The sequence below is a fragment of the Lates calcarifer genome, linkage group LG17, assembly GCF_001640805.2.
Source record: "Lates calcarifer isolate ASB-BC8 linkage group LG17, TLL_Latcal_v3, whole genome shotgun sequence".
NCBI lineage: Eukaryota > Metazoa > Chordata > Actinopteri > Centropomidae > Lates > Lates calcarifer.
The window spans coordinates 7,867,037-7,892,536 of NC_066849.1; the positions used below are offsets into that span (position 1 = coordinate 7,867,037).

Sequence of the window (25,500 nt, forward strand, 5' to 3'; positions counted from 1 at the left end):
ATCAGTCTTTCCCCTTCCACCTCTTACCCAGCCATTCACAGCCGTAGAGCTCCACTCTCATGCAGACGTTCATGGAGTGGTCTGTGACGGGCATGAAGCGGACAAAGCGAGCGATGATGGGCGGCTCGAGGTCCTTCAGTACTATGTCATAGGCGTTTCTGTTTCCTTCAATCACCTGCACGTAAAAACGAACACACCTTGACCTCACAAAGAAAGTCACTAATGATTGAGAATGATTAAATCAGCCATGATAAAAGTCATGGCCTCTTTATATCAATGATAGATAATAAAAAATATTGATTCAGTTCAGTATTCTCTATTATCTCTATAAACAGTCATACAAGGTAAAAGCAATGACCAGGCCATAAAAATATGACCTGAAGACAGTGAATCTTTATCAGGAGTTTATTAAAATATTACACAGTGGCATCCAACCCAGAAAAACTTGGGTTACACCCCTTCAAGTGCATTGATTGATAGGTTGACTTGCCTGCTTGCCCTGCCTGTTTCTCCACGATATCCAGCGGCTTCCATCACGGCTGTACTTAATCTTGTACATCTGGGCAAATTCATTACCGATGCCTCCCGCGTGTCGACCCTGGGTGCCCACAAGGGTGATGAAGTGAAGCGAACGCAGGTCAATCTGGAGGAACTCCTTCAGGCTGTCTGGTTCGACTGTTATCTCTGGACACCACGCGCCATCGCCCTCCTCAAAGTCCAACCTGGTAAAAGAGAAACAAATGGAAAAGGGAAGGAGGGAAAATGAAATAACGACGGGTGGATGTTCATATTAGAATTACAGCAGGAAAGGGAAAAGAGCGAGGGAGAAGAAAAACTAGGACAGGATGGAGAGGGAAAGGTGAGAGGAAAGTAAAAGTGAGTGCGGTGGTGGATTTCAGTTCTTACAGCCTGTTATAAAAACACCTCAGTGAAAACCTGCGTCGTATATTCATCTTTAAGTGTTAATTTTGGGCAAGGGGCTGGCAGGGGAGAGGGGGAGCTGGGTGAGACTGAAAACACAGCCAGGATGGATGAGGAAAGTGTATTACATCATTATCCTGATACTTACTGAAGGCCACCCAAGTATTTCTACACACACACATATGCACGCACATGCACACACACACAAACACACACACACACACACACACACACACACACATATACTTCCTTAATCATGTCGGTGTAAGTAGAACTGATACCCCAGTTTGTGGTTTACTGCAAATAAACAGGCACAGGCACCTTACAGGATAAACCACTCACACACACTCATTATCAGGGTAAACATACTGTGAAGTGTGTGTGTGTGTGTGTGTGTGTGTGTGTGTGTGTGTGTGTGTGTGCAAGACATACCTGCCATATCTAGCAGCAGTGGATTCGGACCACTGGCTGGAAGCAGAGATGTCTTCGTCCTGTATCTGCCCTCCTGACATGCCCAGAGGATACCGACACACACCTGAGACACAACAACACATTTGGTTAAAAGGCAGGAGGAAGTAAACAGATAAACGGATGAATTTGGAAACCATAATGAAGGTCAGCGAAAAACCACGGGATGAACATCCTCCATTTGTTCCGCCATAAATACTGTTTCCCAAGTTACTAATTACAAGCATTGTCCTTAAAGAGTAGCTTTTTTGTTTACAGGCACATTTGAATATACTCTGAAGGCAGTAATTCTACTTTAACTAACAGTCCAGTTTTGATTATGTAGTTCTAAAAAAGACAGAATTACAGAAAAACCTTTGGTTAAACTGTTACACATACAGGAAAATTTGACATTTTGGTTTAGTTCCACTTTTTCTCATGGAAAAATCTGTCCATCATTTGTTGTATCACTGAACTTGACATGAACCAGCAGGCAGTGATGGAAAGTAACTGGGAAACTAAGTAACTAAGCACAGCAGTATAATATGTAGGCAACCTGTATGTTATTTGAATGCCTTAATTTTTTGTTTCTTCAGGCTTCTCCACTATATTTCAGAGGGGAATATTGTCCTGTTTTTAACCTGCTACATTCATATGATAATTTTAGTTTCAGTTTCAGATTTTAAAAATAAGGATATGAAATAAGATGTTATACAATACATTGAATAACCTTTACCTTTATATTTTAAGTCGGCCTCATTTTGCTGTTAATACTTAACTTCATATTTTGACTTGAGTAATATTTTGCATGCAGGACATAGCAACTTGCAAATTACCTTTTTTTTTTTTTTTTTTTTTTTTTTTTACACAATCCTACTTTTACTTAAAGGAATTATTTGACATTTTGGGAAATTTTCTTTCTTGTTATAAATTAGTTGACAATTAGTTAACATCAGATTAATAGCTATAGCATTAGCTGCACGCTGGCTAAATGCAACGTGAAAACATTAGCCTCTAAGTGCTAACTTGCCGCTAAGTTAGCACTTAGGAAAACCTAAAACATCCACGAACAGAACCTCTCAAGTTCACTAATTAACACTTTATATCTAGTTTATTAAACCCATACAAAAAGCCATGTTGTGGGACTGTTTCTTGGTCAGACAAAGTGACTCAGTGTGTCTTGTCACCATGAGGTTGCCAGGCAACCAGATGAAACTCCATGTTACATGTATGCTAAGCTAAACTGACTGTCTTTTAGCTCTAGTTTCATAAGTGATGGACAGATAAGAGAGAAGTATCAGTTTAATTCTCAGCAAGAAAGCACATAAGCAAAGGCCACTTTTCAAAATCTCTTAACTATTTATTTTTTTAGGTAAAAGCGCTGAATATTTCTTCCTCCACTGCCAGCTGGTAGGGTATATTGATACTGAACTCTGGTGTCAGGATCCTACAGTGGCCCATCTTATGGAGCAGGGTATCTGTTACTTAAAAACATTTTTACTTCTACTTGATGAATGATTAGGTACATGACAGCAGGATATTTTAGTAATCCTTCCACCCTTGGTATTTACCTGGATTATCACACTAAAAAACACGCAGCTCCACTCACTTCTCTCAGACCAACCACAGTGCTGGTGGGTGCTGAAAATTTGAAACCATACTCAAACATTCACCAGACGCTCTCAGACATTTCTAAGACAGAACTACTTAATTCCCAGCTCCTGTCAAGAAACGAGCAAAATGTGATGGATAGTGTTGGATGAAGCAGTGGGGTGGTGGTATGAGAGGACTCCACACACACATATATATATACACATCCAAGCAGATACACACTCTTCACACAAATTGTGGTTGCTTTATTGTAATAAGAAGCTGGATCCATTCAGTGTCTCTGCCAGTCCAAACAGGGCTGGTATCAGGCACATGCACAGGAGTTAGTTACTGTGTGTGTGTGTGTGTGTGTGTGTGTGTGTGTGTGTGGTGTGGTAAAACTGGCTGGTTCAAGCCCATCACGCCCCCACTGTGTGGTCAATAGCAGCAATATGCCCTCCGTTTCCTGCGTGCCCCTCCACCCCCTCATCCTCCTTTTTTCTGTCTCCTCCTGTCTGTCCTCTCCTCCTGTGTGGTCTCTCCTCTCTCTCTTTTCCTCTGTCGCCTTCAGTAGCGAGAGTTGATTAAAGTTAATGCTGTGATTTAGAAAATCATCTCATTAAGACTCAGCGGGTTTGTGGCTAACTGAGCATGACACAGCCAACATGGTATCTATTAACTTTTACAAGAATGCATTTACTGATTCCTGGGTGTTTCCTAGGATAAAAATAAAAGGGCACTTTTCCATCATGTGTTATCTACAGGGTTGGGTTGTTTTGGCCTAACACTGATAATTCCACCTAACAGGATATGACCGCTAGGTAGCCTTATGGATGAAAGAGCCTTTGGAAAAATTAGATTTCTGTGTATTTGATAGCACTGGGTTGTGGCTTTCAGTGGAGCTGGAGTTGAAGTGAAGTTATAGGGAGTCTGACCCTGTGCGCCTGGCCCCTTGTCTCACAGAAAAACCTTTGAGAAGATGCCAGCAACAGCAGAGCTGGAGGTTCAAGGCCTTCTCTGTCCCTCTCCTGCTCTTTCTTTCCTCCTTTTTCTTTCCCTGTGATTCTCTCTTCCTCTTTTCTTGATCTCCTCCAAATATTTGCTTAAAAGTCAAGATGTGGAAACCCCTGAAGGCTTGGGACTGGGACTGATGACCTGATACACCGCTCACATGACTACGCACGCACACACACACACACACACACACACACACACTCTCTCTCTCCAGACAAGTAAAAAGCAAGCGTGGATGTAACCACACACACGCACGCGGGCCTCGTCTTGGCAGTGACACAGTGACAGCTTACAAACAAAAACTGTTCCAGATGTCTACATTCACCTCCTCTGTCCTCCTTTCATCTTGTCCTCTCTAACCTTTCTTCTACGCTGCCCTCTTCACCATTTATCCCTTACTGTTTACACCCCTCCCCTCCGCTCCACTCCTGTCTCTCCTCACACCGGATCACCTCGGCTATAAGCAGACCACATCAACCGAAACCATCTCACTCATCTCATATTCTCAGCATATTAGCGGTATCCTTGGCTATATAATTACAAAACCATTTCAATTATAGGTGCGGCGCTCAGACTGCACGTGTGATCGCTGTAGAAAAACACAAATCGTCAGAACCCGCTTCAAGTGCAACAACAGAGATCTTCAACAGATGATTTAAAATCAAATCAGGGCAGGATAAGATGACAGAGAATGTCGATATTTGACCTTTAAGTGGAACATTTGGAATGATAATATTTGGCATCTAGTGGCTAAAATGTTGTATCTGTCCTCGTGTTACAGTGTTGGTGCTGCAGCCCCAGGCAAACTAGAGGTTATGGGGTTTGAGGTGGCTGGCGTTCCTGAACTCATGAGAGGCAGCAGAGTCTAATTCACACAGAGGTGAAGAGTGTAAACAGGCAGAGAATGAGATGAGCACATGGCAGCATCTCCTCTTTTACTTCCTCTGTCTCCACACAGGGATGAAACATGGTCTAAAGGCCAAAATGACTCTTAGGGGAATGCTGGGGTCATTATGTGTGTGCTGTGTGGTATGAGGTGGTGACATAAGTTGTGTATTTTTTTCTATTAAGTCTTGCCAGAAAGATACAGTGACACAGACCACAGACAGTGCAGCATCACCAGTTGGGGAAAACACAGCAATTGCCTGGGACATAATTGATGAAAATAGGAGTCATTATCAGAGTCTTTAACCACATCCTAGAGAGAGTCAGAGAGAGAGAAGTGGGTTCAGTGTGTTGTGCCGGATGTATGACCGCTCTTCCAAATGTTGGTTTTTGCTGTGTTTATTTATCTGCCCAACCCACTCAGAGATGACCCCTGGGGTGAGCTCTGGGGGCAGTTGAGTGTGTGAATTTAGACGCATGCACACATACGCAGATTTAAACCCACCCCCCTTCCTACACAGACACACACCACCCATCAGGTTTCACGTTTGGCCACAGCATCTAAAAATATCACTCCAGAAAAAGGTGGAAAAATACCAGCCTTGTGTGGTGAAGGAATAGAGAGAGAAAGAGAGAGAGAGACAGATGAAGGAGTAACGGACCAAACCCCCTCTCTCACCTCTTGATTTTTACCGCACCCTGACTACTGAAAGGCAGGCTTGTTCTGTTGTGTTTGCTGTCCAACCGCTGACTCCAAATGCACTCACACATACACACGCTGTTTAGTCACGCAAGCTGCTGTTCACATCTGCTACATAATACCTGTCCATTATATGTCAGGGCCAGTTTTGGTTGTTTCTTATGAATTTACTACTTCATTTAGGTTGTAACTCTTTGAACAGCAGCCACTGTGGCCACAAGTGGAATTACAGGATCAGATCAGTTCAAGATCCTTGTTAGTCAGTAGCTTTAAGGCTGCACCGATCTGTATTTTTTATAACCCACACCTGAATTATCACTCGCCTCTTCACCTTTTAGCTCACTGTTTTGTTTTTTACAGTCTCTAGCTTTAATGTTGTGCTTCACTCTCACAGCTCTCATCAGTGAAAAAGCACTGATAAATGATCATTAGCCACTAGCTAGCCGCATTTTACAGCTAAAGAGCCAGATATTTGTTCTACTTCTGAGACCAAAACAGAGTCAAAAGGAGAGAAAATATTAGACTTATATCAGAATCCACTCGACTCCAAATGAATATTTACTGTGTGTATGAAAGTGTATGAAATCTATTTTTACTGATTTAAAGTTGCATTCACTCAGCTGCTCTTAACAGTGAAACACAAGCACAAAACAGCAAACATGTTTCCAGGCGACTCATGGTTTGTTCAACATTTGTGATAACACAATATAAGCTATATAAAATATAGTGCAACAATAGCACAAGTATAAAAAGGTTATGCTATGTCAATGAACTGCTAACATTAGGTAGCTTTAGCCATCAGAAGCTACTGGCCTAAGAGTAAGTCAGTAGCAGCAAAACCTGAGTTAAGAAAAAATGCGTTTTATTGCTTATGAATTCAACTTTTCATTGAGAGGAAGGAGGATAGGGAAGTTAAATAGTCTGACTTTACAGTGATATGTGATTTGGATGATTGAGTGAGAAAGTTCCAATGCATTAATTCATTCACTTGTTCATTCATTCATTTGGGATTTACTCAAAACAACACGTGAAGAAGCCTACACAATAATAATACTGCGTGATAGCTGGCTGCTCTGCCCGGGCCGGCACTCATGTCCACACCTTCCCCTCGCTCTCCACAGTGAAATAAAGTTCGCCCACTCACGAGTAAAATGGGAAAGACAGGGATGGTATAACTCCATTGCTTGGGAATTTTAAACAGGGGAAAGTTGGCATCACTCTACATCTCAGCTCTACTAAATTCAGCCATGAATATTTCCAGACTGTGGAAAAATGACCTTCTTCTCACTGCAGCAGAACTAAAGCATTAGACAGAAATATGGGTGGATATATCCTGCCTCTATATATTAGAGCAGGTTGAGATTTTGAGCTTTCAGTGACACTGGAGGTGATCACTGGTGGTTTCTAAGAGGAGAAATCCCTTGGGTCAGATTTTAGATACATTGTCTTAAATGGTGAACTTGTTGAACTTTGACCATGATCAGATGTACAAACAGTCCTTTCCATGACTTATGAGTGGTCAAACATTGGGAAGCATGCACCACACACACTCACACAGACACATAGACACACACATACACTCACAAACACACACAAGTGCCGGGGAGAAAGACAGAGCTGATTTCAATGGACTTTCCTGCTGTCAGAATGTCTGGTATGCATTAGCCACAGACTCCAGTGGGATAGCTGGATCCACAGCATGCGTGTGCATGAGGGTATATGCATGTGAGCAGGCACACACACATACATACACACAGTCACACACACAGACACACACACACACACACACACACACACACAAAAAAAAAAAAAAACGGAAAGAAGAGTGCCGAGAGGGAGATGTCCCACTGGGGTCAAACACTTAAATCCTTAATTAAGTGTAGTTGAGAAGATGTCTCGTAAAATATTCATGCTTTAAATTTTTTGGTACTGAACGCTAAATGGAACAAGACCTAAGATTGTGTATAAAACCTCAAATGTAAAAAGCATCTTATGTTACAGTAACATCTGGTTAAATAGGTCAGAAATGTAGCTCTTAACATATACAGACATATGCATGAAAGCAACCACAGCATGAACACACTATTTTACTTGAAAACTCCCTCTATAAACACTCTGTGATCTCTACGTCACATTCTCCATTTCTTCGCTTGATTTCTTTAAACTCCTTATAAAACTCTATTTTATACTGTTAGTTTTGGCACAAAGACGTGACATATGAATGGAGGGCAAGCCAGATTGGAGAGTGTGTTTACGTGTGTGAGTATGATTCAGTGTATGGATATATGCTCTGGAAAACAGCTGTTTTTGAAAATCTGAAAAATGTAATGTTTGTAGTTTTCCCTCTGAAGCAGAGCAGAAAACCCCTTCAGGACAGAGTTAAATATGGCTGTTGTCATGACCTCATGTTTGCTTTTATTTTCAAACTCTCTCAAAATGTAGCTGGGTTTACAGTTTTAAATCACAGCAGAACATAATGTCAAACGTTTTATTTTGAAAGTGGAAGTGGGGTGGAATAAGGCAGGAGGATGTGGAAGTGATTGGGCATTTTTTTTTTTTTTTTCCACTGCTGTTTTCTGTTTTTTCTTTTTATGCACTACTTGGCAGAGTAAAGTCAGTGTGACCTGTGGGCTCTGCGTTAAACTTTTTTGACAAAACCATCATTAATAACTGTTTTAAATCTGAGTATATTCATTCATTATCCTTTCAACAATAGAGAAAACTCAGCCTGATGACAGAGGCTTTGAGACTAAAATCATAAACAGTAGCCAGTTCAGGGTTTTTACTGGCAAATATCTGCTGTATTTCTACTATTTCAACAATAACCAAAAACCTCTCTTTGATTCCTGTTTTGACTCCATCTCTGCCCACCAAATGTTGCTACTCTATTTCCTCGTAAAAAAATTATTGGTCCCTTTTCATTGACATCACAAAAACCACCCGTACACTGGAGGGAGAGCTGGAGAAAGACGCGCATGCTGGGATCAAAGAGGCCAAACCAGAGAGAGGGGACCACATGGCTCCCACAAAGCAGCACTTATCCAGAATCTGAATCAGTTGCAGTCTGGACTACCGAACTGCAGCACCAAACCCAAAAACACCACCCAAAACTCACAAAAGTCATTTTATAGTATTCACAAAGTCTTGAATATGATCTCATTATAGTCTGAGACTTGAATACAGACATTCAGACCCTCAAAATGGAAGATGAAGATTTGCACTCTTACTGTGGCTCATACCTGGGTTGACCTGTGACATGACGGTTCCTATCAGGTAGAGGAGGATGAGCAGGAGGAAGTGAATGTCCCACAGGTGCTTCATCCCAAACACATGCACAGAGACAGGCTTCCGATCTGAAAGATGGAAACAACAAGTTACACAAATGTCAGTGATACAGTTTAATATATAGTTTGACCACAGGGCTGCAACAGTTAAAAATAACTCAGTGTGTGAGCTGCAGCATGAGCACATTTTATTTTGTAGTTACTCCTCTGTATTCATGGGAACCAAACATTTGTTTAGATATATAAGGGGAAAATGGGAGTTTAATTGGGAGCATGTTTTTATTTCTCTCAATAAAAGGCATAATAATTGCCACCTAACAGTGGAATTTCCATTTATTTAGTGCTTTATCGCTCTAAGAGAGAAGGCCTATTAAATTCCAATTGTGGTGATATTTCAGTATCAGCCATACAAGACAGAGCAGTCTCAGTTCATATGCAATTCAAGTGCAGAGTTGTTTCTTATTTAATAATTTTTCATAATGCACACTAATTGTAGGAACAAATGATGAATGAATGAAATGAAAAATGATGGATGAAGAGAGGAAAGAGACGTTGAGACACTGAGTCACAGACATGACTTCAGCTGGACAGACGCAGCGCCAACAAGCCGCCTCCAACTGACCACTTAGTCCAACGGCAGAGAAAAACAACTAGTTTCAACTAGATTCAGTCCACACTTCATTTATGATTTCATCTCCTATCTCTAGAAGCATACAAAAAAATAATGGACTTAACAAGGAATTGTTATCTTTGGCACCTTCACGTAAATGGATGGTTTCATTGACTAGTTTCAGCAAGTTTCACCTACATCAGTTTCCACTTAACTGAGGTTTGTTTCACTTTAATGGATTTATGTAGTTATCTGATTGTGACCGAGTTAACTTCTTGGAAAAACCAACTGTGGGACTTTTACTGTTGCTCAAAGTCTCTGTTATATAACTGAGGTTTGTTTTAATTGTTCACATGTTAATTACACCTTATGTAACATAATTATAAAGGCACATTTCAGATGAGAGAAACATCTGTATCAGAGGGTTTTTTACTGCTTACTTAATATTTTAGCCCCTGTTTAATGATTTTGTATCTTTATTGTTGTACAGGCAATAGGCTCCAATATAAACACTGAACGACATCACCGAAGCAGGGTTATCTAAACCCAATTACACATGACACAAAACAAAACTACTAGAGCACTGTGGGAATTTTCACTGAGAAACTTCAGCGTGTGTGTGTGTGTGTGTGTGTGTGTGTGTGTGTCAGAAGTTTCCTGGTCTTCATCACCAGCCAAAACCAACATTTCCCTGACATCTCCCCATTGGAATAACAGAAGAATCAGCAGCAGGCCGCTCAGAGCTGTAGCACTTTGGTCTGGACAATAGGAAGAGACTGTGGACTACAGTCTTCATTCACATGCTGTTCAGTCAGCTGTCAGTGGCTGCACTGTCTGACATAGGCCTCTGCTTCTTTCTTGTTGCTTATATTCAGCAGGGGATCTCCACCAGCAACAACTCTGTCTGCTAACACTCCAATCAACCTCTGTCCAAATTAACCTCTGACATATATGAAATACAGGTTCACATATGCTGCACTCTGTCTATGGGAAACACCTCCAGACCTGTTGATTTTGAGTACATGCCCAAATTTACTCTCTTTTAACTCTGCTTTACTCTTAAAATGATACCTGATATTAAAAAACTGTTTCCTTAGCTCTCCATATTGCCGGGCTACAGTGATTGGACATGTGCATTTGAATACATAACACATTTTTTTTCTTGAATTAAAAACCAAAAGCTCAAGCAGACCTTGAAAGTAAACCTGAAGTAAAAACAACCTCAAACTGAGCTCGTGCGACCAGTGTTGACAAATTTTGTGACTTTAATTACAACTTGACTCGCCTCTTTCATTGTGCCCTCACGCATAATCTCATTGCTTTTTCTTACTTCCATTTCCTGCAGCTTCAGGTTACAGCCACTTCCCACTGAGACTCCTTTACTAAGCTTAACTCCTCTTGGCTTTTCATAGCTAATGAAACACAAACACCTGATGGCTTGTGTGCATTTGGAGGTCAGAAATATGTTTACCATGTGCTGGAAAACACTTATGTAAAGGCCGCTTGTCTTGTGTAGGGGAGGAGAACTGACCTTTGGTTCTACATTCAGAGACTCGCAAAGGACCATACTGGTGTTTTAGCTCATTTACACATATCCATCACATACATGTTACAGTGCTGCTCACCAATTAGCAAAGCATGCCATAACTGGGGATGGAGGCCAGTCTCTCGGTCGTCAACATATTTGGTCCAGATTAAATAAACTATTATTGATTACCATAAAAGCATAGATATAAATGGTTCCCAGATGAAGAATTCTCTTGACTTTGGTGCCCCCTTTGACTTCTTGTCATAATTTAGTGCATGGCAGGATATTTCTGAACCTAATTTGAGATCAGTGTAAACATAGCATGCTATAAAGCTGTTGTTAGCACATGAACATGCTAAATGTAGCATTAGGACATTCACTGGATTTTATATTTACTTAAAAATGTAATTGCAATACACTTAAACAATCTAAGTTAGATACCATTACTATACAATCCTGAGTAAATTCAACTAATCTATAGACATTGGCGAATGTATGAATAATTCAAAGTCAAATGACCTTAAATGTCTATGTTTTTGTTACGCCACACTCTTTTCAATCCACTAAGTTATGAGAGCCCGCAGTTACAGAGTACTGGACCATCTGCTTTTAAAACTATAGGTACGTTTTGTTTTTTTTTTTTCACTTTCTATATTATAGATTACACATACTCATTCATCCGCATGTACAACCAGATAGATAATAAAAACAAAAAGAAAGAAAGAAAGAGAGAAAGAAAGAAACGTTTACGTTTAACAACGCCATTTGTAAGTGCAAAGAAAAATCAAAATAAAGTACTGCGAGATTTTGATGCATGACAAGACATAAATGCTCATGACCGCGACCGTGTTCATAGTTCAACACATGGATCAAGTCCTCATGGACTATCCTGGGAAAATAAATGAACATTACACGTGAGTTTGAATTAAATCAACTTGGACTTAAGTGCATCAAACAAAAAGATATTCACTGTAATAACTATGCAAAACAATTAACCTTGTAAGCTATTTTAAGTTAAATCAACTTGGAATTTAGTGCATTTAACTTAAGGGTGTTAAGTGCAATAATTGTGCAAAGCAGTTGACTTTGCAAAAGCAATTAGCTGAATGAACTTGTCATTTAGTGTATTGAACTAAAAATACTACTACTAAAGTAATACTAAAGTACCCTCAAGTTTTTAAGTTAGATGTACTTAAGTTTTCATCTTTCATCCGGTTTCATCAAATTCAACTTATCCAGGCTTAGAGTGTTCAGGACAAACACACTGAGCCTGACAGCTGAAGCTGGTGGTCTTTGAGCCCAGTTTGACAACACACAGTTAACACAGATAAAAGCTCAGTCACATCTGACAACACACAGCGGAGACTAACAAGTGGAGTCTAATGTGTCCTAAAATGGCTACTACATAAAGAAAAAGTCTTTTAATTTAGGCAATAACATGGCTTTTCCTCTGGCACCACCCTCAAACCAAATGTTACATGTCCTCCTCCACTTGTGACAGGGATGTAACACTAACACCAAGTCGTTTTCCATTCGTCCATTTCAGTACAGTACAAATCACATACACTTAACTCTAACATTGCTTTAAAATAGATAAAAGCTTTTTTCCTACCTTGTATACAACTACAAGTTTCAGCACATATTATCTGTGTGGTAAGAATATCTAATTGCAGAGACTTTAAAATTGTTTAACATCAGTATGAAAAGACTGCCGTGTGGTGCATTCAAATAGTGGAAAAAAGCTCAGACATCTGAGTTTTGACTGTCAGTCCATCAACAGCAGCTGCCTGTTGGAAAATCTTACCAAGATGACAAACACTAAGGAGGAGAATGGACACAGAGAAAATGAGATTGAGAGTCTATGTTACAGTCAAGCCTTAAGTCTAGGATGTTGAAGCATCCCACCAGTATTTCATATTTCTCACAGCATACAGTATGTCCAACACCAGAAACTGTCTAGATGGTCATGGTTAAGTGATTTCTAAAATGTGGAAACATATTTCCTGTGTATCAGTTGTGTCGATGTTGCCTCCTCTGGTTGCAACTGTGTTCTCAATACCTGTATGAAGTGAACAGCTGTCGTTCCACAACTGGCTTCTGCTTTAGCAACATCAGATCAGTCAACAGCGCTGCAGTTACAGGCACAGGTTCACAGTCCTGGAAATTTTTCTTCGCTCTCATCTTACAGGAATACAGGAAAAACTTATTCATGTCCTATCTCAGTTTCAAAAATTATCTATCCCAGGACTTTTTCCTTTTCACTTTCAAAGACTTTAAGGGGAAAAAACTGTAGAAAAATCAAGTAATAAGCATATAAAAGATTTTTCAAATCATCTGAAGGTTTAAACTTAAAACTTTAAAATTAATGTGTATAAATTTCACTTTTTCCACATAAAGATCATCAGATGTATAATTTCATAATGCACTATACTTTCATACAGAGAGGTGCAACTTTTTTGTTTGAACAATGGATGTTGTATGAGTAAAAAAGAGATGGGGGAATGGAGATGGAGGCCCACAACGAGGACCAGCTGCACAAACCTTTCAGTCATGAATTTATTCTCATGGCTCATGAGAGATGGAGCAGGAAAAAGAGTGGAAATCTAGGTCACACAGGCTTCCCCACCTGTACATCAGAGAGATAGACAGGAGGTTTGTCTGGACCCTTGTTATTCAGCGAACTGACCTGTATACTAAGTGTATACAAGGGGCAAGTGAACTTTTTTTTTTTTTTAATTCTCCTTTAATTGACAAGAACTTCTGGAAAAATATCACCAGGCACCCAGTTACCGTTTGTCTGACAATTTACTGCCAGTTAACAGGCACAGTTTTGTTTGGATATCACTGGTCTGAGGTAAAGTCTGCTCTCCTCTGTTACCATGGTGACCAGGTAATCTGGGTCCACCTACCTTTTGAGAGGTGTTGAGCTCAGGCTCTGTTAACTGATGAAAAAGTGCTGGCAGTCCAGTGTGAACAGGTGTGATGAGTGTCACAGGAGGAAAAGAGGAGAAAGAGGAGGTCAAGAGGGATGTGCCACAGTGGTGTGTTTTGAAGGGGGAGTAATACACTGATCAGTCACAACTCTGAAACCAGACTGGCTGGTGTATGTGCAACTTACATCAAAAAGTATTGTTGGAGAGTCATAGTAATGAAATCTTGCTAATAACACTGGTTAAAACTACAATATATCGACTTCAATATACTACTACTGAATTATATACAGTTGATACTGTGTGTATATATTGTATTATTAATACTAGTGGTATGGTTTAGGGGATGACATGTTGGTCAGTCCTCTCTTAGGTCCTAAGTTCTTATTAACAAATGTTGAAATACTAACATGCTAAGCTAAGATGGTAAACATGATACCTGCTTATCATCAGCATGTTAGCATTGGGATTTGACATTAGCATTTAGCTCAAAGTACCTAAGTACAGCCTCACAGAGGCTGTGGTCTGTAAAGTTCTAAATTCAGTCTGACAAGAAAGAATCAAAACTAAAATATCATTCATACTGCAACGCAGCACAATCCTGGGTCACATTTATGAAAATAAACCAAAGTCAGGTCCACTGACACTTTTAAAAGAGCTCAGAATGTGAACCAAAAATAAACCTGAGCTGAAAATGTATAAAGTAATCAAAACAAGGCCCCTTGATATACAGAAGCATGTTTGACACTTTTTCACTCTCCAAGCGTCAACACACAGGTTTACTTGGCTCTGCTCCCTGCCTCTGTCTCTCTCTCTCACATACACACAAACACAAACACAAACAGCAGCGTCAACATTTGGGGGGAAATTTTCTCATCAAATATAAATCAAAGTGTTGCAGGCTGCGAACAAAGTGAGAAGACACAAGGTCACGGAAAAGAATGAGAGTGAGAGAGTAAAAGGAAAAGAACGTTACTTCACCAGTTTATAAATACAGAGCATGACAGAGACGTCAGAGAACGCTGGTTGAGTTTCATCCTCAGGTTCCACCGTCACCATGCACTACCTCCAGACTATAAGTTATAAATGTCTGGGCAATAACTCATAAAGGAAAACTGGCCTCATATATTCCTACTCCAGAGGACTCCTCCGTCCCTCAGTGAAATATTTTTAGCCGTCAGTGTGGTGAGGACACCCATGTGCTCAGTCTCTCACTTCGATTTTATAGGGTTAGTGTCCAAACCAAAGTCAATATCAAGTATTATTTTTTATTTAAACATATAATCCATTGAGAAGGATTTCTTTAGCACATTTCTGTGTCTTCTTTGAGATGGAAAACAATGCTGCTAACTCTAATATTCAAGGCTCAATCTGAACGCTGACAGTCATAGTTATGTGTCAAACACTCACACAGACAACATTTTTTTAAAAAAAGAAGAAGTACTGTCCTGCTATTTTCTGTATCATTTTGAACTGTAAAGACATTATAACAGGAATCCATGTTCCTGTGCACCTAATGGCCAAAGTCCCTAAATAATATTTCTGAACTTTCACATTATGTACCATTTAGTCTCCCAGATTCAGGTGTTAACTGTACACACACATTACCTGTGCCCAGGAAACATTTACCACCAGGGGCCTCACCACAGGCTCAGTTAATCCCTTCAGTATTCCTGTTTTTAAATAATTAAAGTAAAATGTGTTCCATTTGAATTTTGTGTGTAGGGTTTGTATATGTATGTGTACATTTCTGAACATACATGTAATAACTTAGAGGCAAAATAAATGGTGAAATCTGTTTGAGCAGACTTACATAAATCAGCAACAGTTAGACCTTTTTTATATCTCAAAATCTTTTCATAACAACCAGTATGTTTTAGTATGACAGCCATTTACAGCACTGGTACTTTCTCCTGGTAGATCACATATAAAACAAAACCATATGTGGTTAATGTACATGTCAGTGACTCACTTAGACTAATAATCTGTGTCCGGATACATTCATAGATATTGGATGTCTAGCTAGAGCGCTCAGCCACAGCACCATACAGACAGAGCAAACATTAATCACTCTGACTGGTCCTCTGTTTGAGCTCAAACAGCTTACTATTAACACCAAATGTTAATGGGCAGTTTTTATTGTATCAACTTGGAGCAGAACATTTCTGAATAGGACGACTATTGACTTGAATTTTCGGAGGGGGGGGGGTCCTGTCCGGAGGACAGATACTCCCCCCAGAAACCCACAAGCTCAGTGAGCTCAACCAAGAAACACACACACACACACTGTACATACATTTTCTAATCAAAAAAGACGAGTTAATTTCATCTCATTTCATTAGTTTCATTGAAAAAATCATAACCAACTATTTTAGCCACTTTAACAAATATCAAGACCTCACACACCAACATCCACCTCTATGATTACTTGTCTTATGTCCCTTGAAACTTGAAAACTCACTCGTGCATTCAGTAGAGCTCACTGCCGTGTCCTCCTGCAGAACTCTCACATTGGAAACAGGATAGTAGTTTTATTTTGTTTGATTCTCAGACTTTCTTGTTTGTATAAATAATCTGAATTTCTCGGGAAGGTCGGGCCCAGTACGCAGAGTAACATTGGTGTACCACCAGGTCCTGCTCCCTGGGAAAAGCCTGTAAAGTCAACACACAGGTTTACTTGGCTCTGTTCCCTGCCTCTGTCTCTCTCTCTCTCACACACACACACACACACACATACACACAAACACACACAGCAGCGTCAACATTTGGGTTTGGGGAAGAGGAAGGAACCAGAAGAGGTTCAGAGGGTCAAGAACAACTGAACATTTCACCATCCAACCACCAAAAAACTGCACTGGACCTGCTGCCGTTAAAGGAGGAGTTTGTGAAATTACATGTCTTCTTTCATAATTACACATCTCAAACACAGGTCATAATCTTTGTTGAACTGTATGACTTTGTGTTGATCAAAATGTGACATGTGATCACAATGCCTTCACATAGAGATATTTAGATAAACAACATGACATGTTAATTTGCAAGTTTAACACATTATGTTAAACATATTATCTAAAAATGTTGGATGTTGAATTCATATTTTTACCTTGTGATCTTAATGAATGTAAATTCTAATCAGTTTTTCCAGATTTCCATCATTGCAGTTGTAACTGCAGCTTGAAAGCCAGTTTAACTGTGAGCTAAATACTAATGTCAGCATGCTAACATGCTCCCAGTGATGAGGTTAGCGCGCTGATGTTAGCAGGTAAATTGTTCACCATGTGCACCATTTCAGTTTGGTGTGTTAGCATGCTAAAATTAGCTAATTAGCACTAAACACAACTGAGGCTGATGGGAATGACATTAGTTTTGCAGGTAATTTGGTCACAAACCAAAACAATGGCCAGGCTGAAATAATGACATAACACAAGATGAAAAGACAGAGGATCATCAAAGTTATTACGCAGCATCTGAACATGATTATCTGTACAAATCTTCCATCCAAAAGTTATTAAGTAAGTTATTACACTCAAGGCCAAAATGTGACACTCATACTGGTTCAAGAGGATCATTAAAGATTCACCACAAGAATATATTAAATTATGTTTCACAAGTTTACAATTTCAAAAGTAACTCATCAGCCAGTTTTAATTACTTCACAGTTCCTTACATAAGGCAATAACGGTATAAGTGAATGTCTCAGGGACCACAGATGAAAATTTATTTTAGCTCTCTCTGGTGCAATAAAGAGGCATCCAGTGGTCTGTGACCCGTCCCATGGAATCAAAATGTACCTGGTTCAGTTCCAGCTGGGGGACTTTGTTGGATTGTTGCATGTCCTTGTATCATTCATTGTCTGCCTCTCTAATGTCAACTGTCCACTAAAGGGGAAAAAAAAACCTGTTGTCCCTGTAATATAAACAGTAAATAGTGGAAACCACGCTGGGAGTATGAGCCACTAAAAACAAGGCAGATCACATGTTACTCAGGTTCATCTCCACTACCTCAACCCAGAAATCATGCCTAGGCCTTATAGCTTTAAACCACATATACAGTATATATAAGGGTGTGTGTGTGTTTATGTGCACTGTTGGTGCCAGGCCTGATTACTATACAGTGTGCCCATATGCTATGCACCATAACCATCCACATATGCTTTCTATTATATCCTCTTGTTTCTCCCTTAAGGCTGTAACATAGCATCACAGATATTTTATTTTTATGGGAAGGCATGAAATCCGAATCACATTTCCCAATCAGACCCAGGTGGAGCCATGTAAACACACAGCAGTAAAATCTGAGATTGAGGCCTACACACACACACACACACACACACACACACACACACACACGCACACACGCGTAATTAAATTTTCTTGACTGGAAGAGAAAACAATCCTCTATTGTCTGGGAAAGATATGACACCTGGGGAGAAGTTAATTATAGGATATCTCACACCACATATCCACATGTAATGACATACAAGGCAGATTTGACTGTTGCTCTATGATAGAGTGGGTAAAAACAAGACTCTGCTTCGTAAGCAATGCTTTTATAGTAATATGAAACCAAAAGCTACAAAGCTGAGGTCCTGTGTTGCTTCACAAGCTGACATACTGTACACATCAGTGGCTTTAAATCTGGTGAATTTTGTCACATGTTTCTCTCTCTCTCTCTCTCTCTGTCCTGCTGTATAGAAAATTTTCCTTTTTACAAGGAGGTCAGAGGTCACACTCAGCTACAGAGCTGCACTGCAGGAGCCAGTCTGGATTCCTCCTTTATGCATGCTGATGTGAGGGCATGAGAGTGAGTCCTAAAGGATACTCTCTCTGTAGGGCGATGACTTTCTCCTCCCCATATACTGTGTAATAAAGCAAAGGGGGAGCTACTGAAACTGTTTTCATCTAGGTTAGAAAAAGCTTGAGCAGGACACACACCTGCTGCAGCACCTCACTGATGGTGCCACTAGGGACCTTTAGTTGCCAGAGGACACGAACTGTTGGAGCCAGTGTGCAGGTGCTCGTAAAGGTTGCCAGCTGACGTTTAGAGGCCACAAGGGAAAGAAAGAAAACGAGAAACTGCAGGAGAGGCTCTAGGCCCAGTTAGTTCATCTGTAAACACTCACAGACAGATTCAGTGCTGTATTTAATATACCTGCTAACAACATTTCAACAAAGACTGTTCATTGTGAATATCGTGCAGTGACAAGGCCTGTGTTTGTTATGTAAGGAGAGTAGCCTAAAATCCTTGACTGGAAATCCATTTTGATTGAATATCCAGGCTCTGAACTTTACAGCTACACTGTCAGATTGGAAAAACAGCAACCCATGCCAAGAAGCTCCTTTTTTTTCCCATTTCCTCTGTTAAAGCAGAGGTCCATCCCCAGCACACTGTTTAAATCAGGAGCATTTCTGAAATCAACTTCAACAAGAAAGTGCTTTCTTAAGTTTCAACAGAAAAAGGGCATCTGAGTTCTTTAATAAAGTACATACTGACTTAAATTTCATCATATCATAATGTACGTAACGTATGTAATGTCCTCTGCTGAGGAAAATATCACACTGTAATAATGAATTAATTTTCACATAAGCATCACTGATACAGTGGTGGAAGAAGCACTCAGATCTTCTATTTCAGTAAAACACTTACTCCATCACAAATTTTAAAAAAAAGTTTTACTGGCTAAATGTACTTAAAGTATCAAAAATAAAAGTAACTGATATGTTATCATATTGTGGATGACATTACTAGATCACTAATACTGATCCATCAACATATTTTACTATATTTTATAACTTGTTGAGGTGGAGCTAGTTTTAACACATTATACAGTATACTGTACGGGCCCCTCTAAGGGGGTCACAAGATAAATCTTAGAGGTCGTGAAATGATTAAATGGAGAGGTAAGAAGAAAAATCTTCAATGTGACAAAAGGCCCTGACGAAAAACTGCTTTTTCTTAATGAAGAGTCATGGGTCAAAAAGTTAAACCACTGGTTTCATCTAGAAAAATGTTTATTTTATAAACTGGTCATATGTTTTTATGTAAAATCTACAGAGTAACTACCTAAACATTCAGATGAAACTATTTGAAACAACAAAGCAGAAAGTAAAAGCTTTATAAAAAGCCCAGTGTTGTCCATACAGCATGATACGTCAGCAGTGACAACTCATTCATTGCCCAGACTGTCATGTGTACCCAGTGGCAGCCTGCAGCGTGTCATGAGGTCCTTTTGATGTTGAAATATTACCTCAGATCTTCCCTGACAGCCTGCAATTAGGACCGACAGGGGGAACCAAGAGACAGCGAGGTGGAGAGACAGATAATGAGCATCAGACAAACAGACACAGGCTGCCACATGTAAACAGGGGAGGAAGAATGAGGAATGACTGAGGAAAAACACCAAGGCCACATGTACAATCAGAGAGGTGGATTTAGGCACTGACTACCCCGCGTGTGTGTGTGCGCATGCGTGCGTGTGTGTGTGTGTGTGTAACTTTTTTTTTTTTTTTTTTTTTTTTTTTGCTCCTTTGTAATTACTTGGTGTGGTGATCTTTGGTGATGTTCAGGATAAGACCTCTGACCATCTGCCTGCTCCAGCAGCCTTTCTCTGTAATCTGGATCAAAGAAGCAACCTAATATTCACTTCATTAATTATTTCACATATATTATATCACAGACACACTCACATTTATATCATATTTCCTGTAACTAGAACTAAATCACCTCCAGTTTTGGACGTGGACCTCAGGTCGGAGACAAACAAGTAATTCAAACTCAGAAATAAGAGGAACAGATGCAGTACCTCTTCGAGGTTACATGTAACCTAATTCCCCTCAAACAGTAGGTGATGAGTGAGGTGCTGGTTTGAGCAAGGTCGAAGTTCAAGCATGTGTGGGATGCAAAGTCAACAGTGCAGTATTTTAGGGATGATGTTCCCTGAAATGCAGCTATTTATACCTAATTACAGCATGCACCTCAGCTGGAGAGAGCACACAGCTGGTTTTCTCCTGCCAGAAGCATTGATTTGAAAACACTTCCAATCAAACATCGTCAGCGTCGAGTTACAGCTAAGCTAAGTAAGCACCGAGTGCCTCCACTGCACTGTTTTGAATGTGGGGTTGAAATTACAGCCTTTGCTGTGGCGTGTGATTAGGGTCTGTATGCGAGGATGTCAGTCAGCCTCCAAACTCTGAAGGGAAGGGCCGCTAATTGAAATGACATGTTAGAAAGAGGCAGTGATAACACAGTCCTAATGCGGTTCCATCTATACTCTTCCTCATTCTGTCTCTGTTTGTGTGTGTGTGTTAGTCTATATATAAATTAAATCAAATTACACCCAGATAATGGAGTGATGGCCTCAGATCAAATCCCCAATGAACGTTCCCTCCCCCTCTATTTTCCAACTGTCTGAACAAATAAAAAACTCTGAATATGAGTACATTATCCACTCCCCCCTGACATCCACCACAGGCATTTCATATATTTCCCTGCCATAAGCAAAGGCTTCTCCATTCTGCTTTGACAAAGAACTTATTTACCCTGATAAAGTTCCTATTTACCAGCTTAGCAAGCACACAACAAAGAGAACTTAAAAGGAAAATCCACACCCTGATAATCTTACACTGTCATTAATCGTCAGTCTGTGGTGATCAGAGTGTTCCAGGACTTCAGTTGTGGTCAAGTTTTGTAATGTCACTTTGTTTTTCTGCAGCTTGATTTGTCTACTCATACTACCATTATGTTTTTTGGTTTTTTTTTTGTTTTTTTTTTTTTGATCTCCAGAATTTGGCACCAGACAGAGAAAGTGAACTTTAGTGGAGAGAGGAAGATGGATCACAGAGAAAGAGGAAGAAAGAGAGTTTCTCTAAGTAGGAAAAAACATGTTACACTCCTCACTTAAATCACAAACTGTCAGGTACCTATGCTGCACTCTGCTTTACTAATACTAGTAGTGTCAGAAATGAGTCCTTCTACCTGAATTTCTTTCTGTACTGTGAATATGAGAATAAAGAAATTACACAAAGCTCAGATGTTTATGATTGTTTTTGACAGTCAAAACATTTGACATATTGTAGATGAAGAAAATATATAAATATGAGATTATGTAAACTACAGAGCAGTTTGTATGCAGCAAGCACTTGCACAATTGCATTTCTGTCTGTAACACATGTAAATAATTTATACTCCTCAGTGCAAATTATCAAAGTCAAAAAATCCATAAGTGTTCAGTTATAGCAGCGTAAAACAGAAGCTAGAAATAAATCTTCCCATTTGAGAGACAGGAAATAGCAACATCATTATTTCAGTTCTCATGTTATGAAGGCCTTTAAGGCTATTATTTGCCATAAGGCCATATTCTTCTCTTCTATACTCTTCTCTTCTTATACAAAAAAGAACAGTTGTGTGTACAGATCTAAAATCTGCCCAGCAACACACACACACAGTCACCAAGAATCACCTCAGGATCACCTTGACCTCTCCAGAACAATTACTCCATTGATCAGGTCATCGAGTTGCTCCTTCACATGTCAGAGCCGTGAGCTCATGCTTATTCTTGACTCTTCAGATAACTTCTCTGTGTGGTTAACCTACCAAATAACTTCAGTGTGGTAGAAAAGAGGCCTCTGTGTGGACATCTGTCGCCCACATACCACAGCAGGATACCTACATACCATCTACGTAACACCTACATAACACTGAAGAACATACACACCGCCACCATGACACAAAAGCAGGATGTGCAGTCGAGGGATGGATAATCTTTTTTAAAGCTGAATATTCGGCATTTCATCAGCTGACCACAGTGAACTCAGAGAGAGTCTAAGCAACCATAAATGAGTCAGTTGTTTAACTTTTCCAAAACATTCTTCTAACTTCCCTGCCACAATAAAGCAAACAAAAATGTGTGTGAGCTTGATGCAAGGCAGTGAAATAAGAGTCCCATAATTTTTATATTAGTTATACTACTTTTATCACTCGTAAAAAGGATAGCTGGTGCCATTCTGTGCAGTAGAGTCATTTGTATGATGCAGTAAACACTGTCCAGACAGACCAAATTACACTGAAGTTATTGCAGCTCCAACACAACTGAGGACACCGAATTTTATGCGTGTTCCGAATAAAAGTTGAAGACATCTGCTTCCTCTCGACTTCTGATGACTTTTAGAAAGAGAGACGTCCACCATTTCTATTCTTCTCTTCACATCGCCTGATGTTTAATTAAAGTGGAAAGGTGTTTAGATGAAGGAATGAGGCTTAATCACAGTTTAGGCCAACCACAGCAAAGTAAAACAGTGTGTGATAGCCTCTGTTAGAAACAGCTGGATCTGCAGCAGCAGAGCAGAGAGGAGTTTGAATCTGGCACTGCCATCGCTCTGCTCTGCTCCACTGTCCACACTCCTCGTCTGCCATGCAAACAGCAGCCACTTCACACAAAAGGTACATGGAGTTCAAACATGCAAGTAGGACTATCACAGTGGAATTCTTGGAAGGAAACCTTATGGCACTCACATACAGTAGGTTATCAATAAAGCTGACCACAGTTAGAATTCCCAACCTTTACAGTCCAAACAAAGAGAAAAAGAAAAATATTAAAGGTGAAAAGTGTAAAAGAATAGGTTGACTCACTTCTAAGATGTTTTTTTTCCTTTCAGACCATTTGTTCAGAGATAGTTTTAGATAATTCCAGTGAGAGTCAGACGGCTGGATGTCACAACCCGAGCCCTTCTCTCTCTTGCTCGCTAGCTAACTCCCTGTCCGTCAGTCGCCTCCACCAGGACTCACTGGGCTGATGTAAGACACCCCTGCACATAGGAAAAAAAAAAGAGAGGGAGAGGAGAAAGAGAGAGAGAGAGAGGGAGGCAGGAAAAAAACTTCACATTCTGTGGATTCTTGGGAGCATGCCAAAGTCCCAGAATTCCACATGCCACACATAAGGTTTCAATTAAGGCTGAATCCAACGCTCAATCAGAAAGCTTTATTCCTCCTGAAAAGAGCCTTTCTTTTGACAGCTAGAGGCTGAAGCAACTATAATTCAAGGCAATGTTTGTGTTGCTATTCTCTGAAGTCATTTCTCTGTCAGGTTTATAGGATGTGTTTGTTGCTACTGTCTCAGAAGGCTCCACATCAAGCTTGTATTTCAAGTTTAAAACGTTTTAAATGCATGACTCTCATATAACAACCATACTTAATACCTGTTGAGTTTGATCATAAAATAAAATCCTGATCTCTGATTGTGCTACAAGTAAACAAAACTGCTTTTTTTTTTTTTTAGTAAAAACTGAACTCTGTTCTCTAACACTGCAGTTTGTCACAGCCTTAATCGTCAAACCAGATCCATGAGAAGTGTGAGTCAAGTGTCAGAGAGAGGTCGTCTTCTAATCACGTCATAAAATGTGTGTTTTGCTGCTGATGTGGCCTGAACCTTTTCACCAGACTAAAGAAATTAGATGGTTATTTGGAAATGTGTATTTTTTTCTTAAAAGACATTGCAACCTCAGGTTTGTCTGGTTTCAGGCAGACTGCAGTGTTTCCTGATGAGAAACATGTACTATCCTGCAGCAAAGTATGCGACAATGACTAGAAACATTTTAACAGATTTTAAGGGTTTTTATTGATTGTACTGTCTACATGAACAGATATTTCTTTCAATTGCTTTTGCACACTTTTAGCCATGTCAGTGCTCTAGGGAAGGCATTGTCTATCTGCCCGTCCGCACTTTGGTCCAGATTGAAATGTCTAAACTATTTGATGGATTACCATGAAATGTCACACACGCATTCATGGTAACCAGAGGACGAATCCTACTGAGTTTGGCAATGACTTGACTTTTCCACTAGCATCACCGTGAGCTTGACATTTGTGGTTGTGAGTGCATCAACTACTACAGATGGATTTCCATGAAATTTGGCACAAACATTCACGTCCTGCTCTGGATGAATAGTAACATACCCTGACTTTTCATGTAGCTGTCCAGTTTTTTTGGTATTTGTGACCAAATACCTGTAAAATGATCATCATCGTCCAGCATCAGCATGTTAATATTGTTGATGTGAGCATGTAGCCATGCTAGTGTTAGCATTTAACTCAAAACACAACTGTACCAAAATATGGCTGCACAGAGCTGTTAGCATGGCTGCAGACTCTTGTGTTGTTAGACATTAGAAAGAGGCAGTAGAGCTTCATATTCAGATGTCATAAATGTTTTCAATTCATCTGTACAAAGATCTGTATACAAACTAGGACACCACCATAGTAAGTTTTTTTCTGCTAAAGTAACCATACTGCAGTCTTTCACATCATTATGCAGTTATGGAGCTGGAGAGTAAGAAAGCAAATGAGTCACAAAGGAGCCACAAAGAATATTTCCTGAATAGCTGCAACAGCATTGCATGCTCTGGCCCATCTTAAACATAAACCATGTGCTGGAAACTCTGATTCAAGACACCAGGAGCTATAATGCAAAAAACACACCCTGCAGACACAGGCACAAGTGAAACTCACACATTCAGATATCGTGCGCTGATTTCTTTTGACAACAGACTAATACTTATTGTTATGCACATACAGACAAAAACAACACATCCATAAGC

The 25,500-nt window shown here is 39.9% G+C and overlaps 1 protein-coding gene across 6 annotated transcripts in view; it reads right to left on the minus strand.

Annotated features, from left to right (window-relative positions):
• Positions 1-23,714, minus strand: part of ddr2a (discoidin domain receptor tyrosine kinase 2a) — a 31,047-nt gene extending 7,333 nt beyond the window's left edge. For 2 of the 6 annotated variants that reach the window (XM_051077291.1, XM_051077290.1), the window contains exons 1-5: positions 23,537-23,714; positions 8,785-8,910; positions 1,354-1,456; positions 491-722; positions 28-175 (exon numbers count right to left, since the gene is read on the minus strand). In XM_051077291.1, the coding sequence (XP_050933248.1) occupies positions 28-175; positions 491-722; positions 1,354-1,456; positions 8,785-8,878 (577 nt within the window). In that variant the 5' untranslated portion in view covers positions 8,879-8,910; positions 23,537-23,714. The remainder of the gene's footprint in view (positions 1-27; positions 176-490; positions 723-1,353; positions 1,457-8,784; positions 8,911-23,536) is intronic. The other 4 variants (XM_018670343.2, XM_018670340.2, XM_051077292.1 and 1 more) reach the window with 3 other exon arrangements.
• Positions 23,715-25,500: the final 1,786 nt, after the last annotated feature.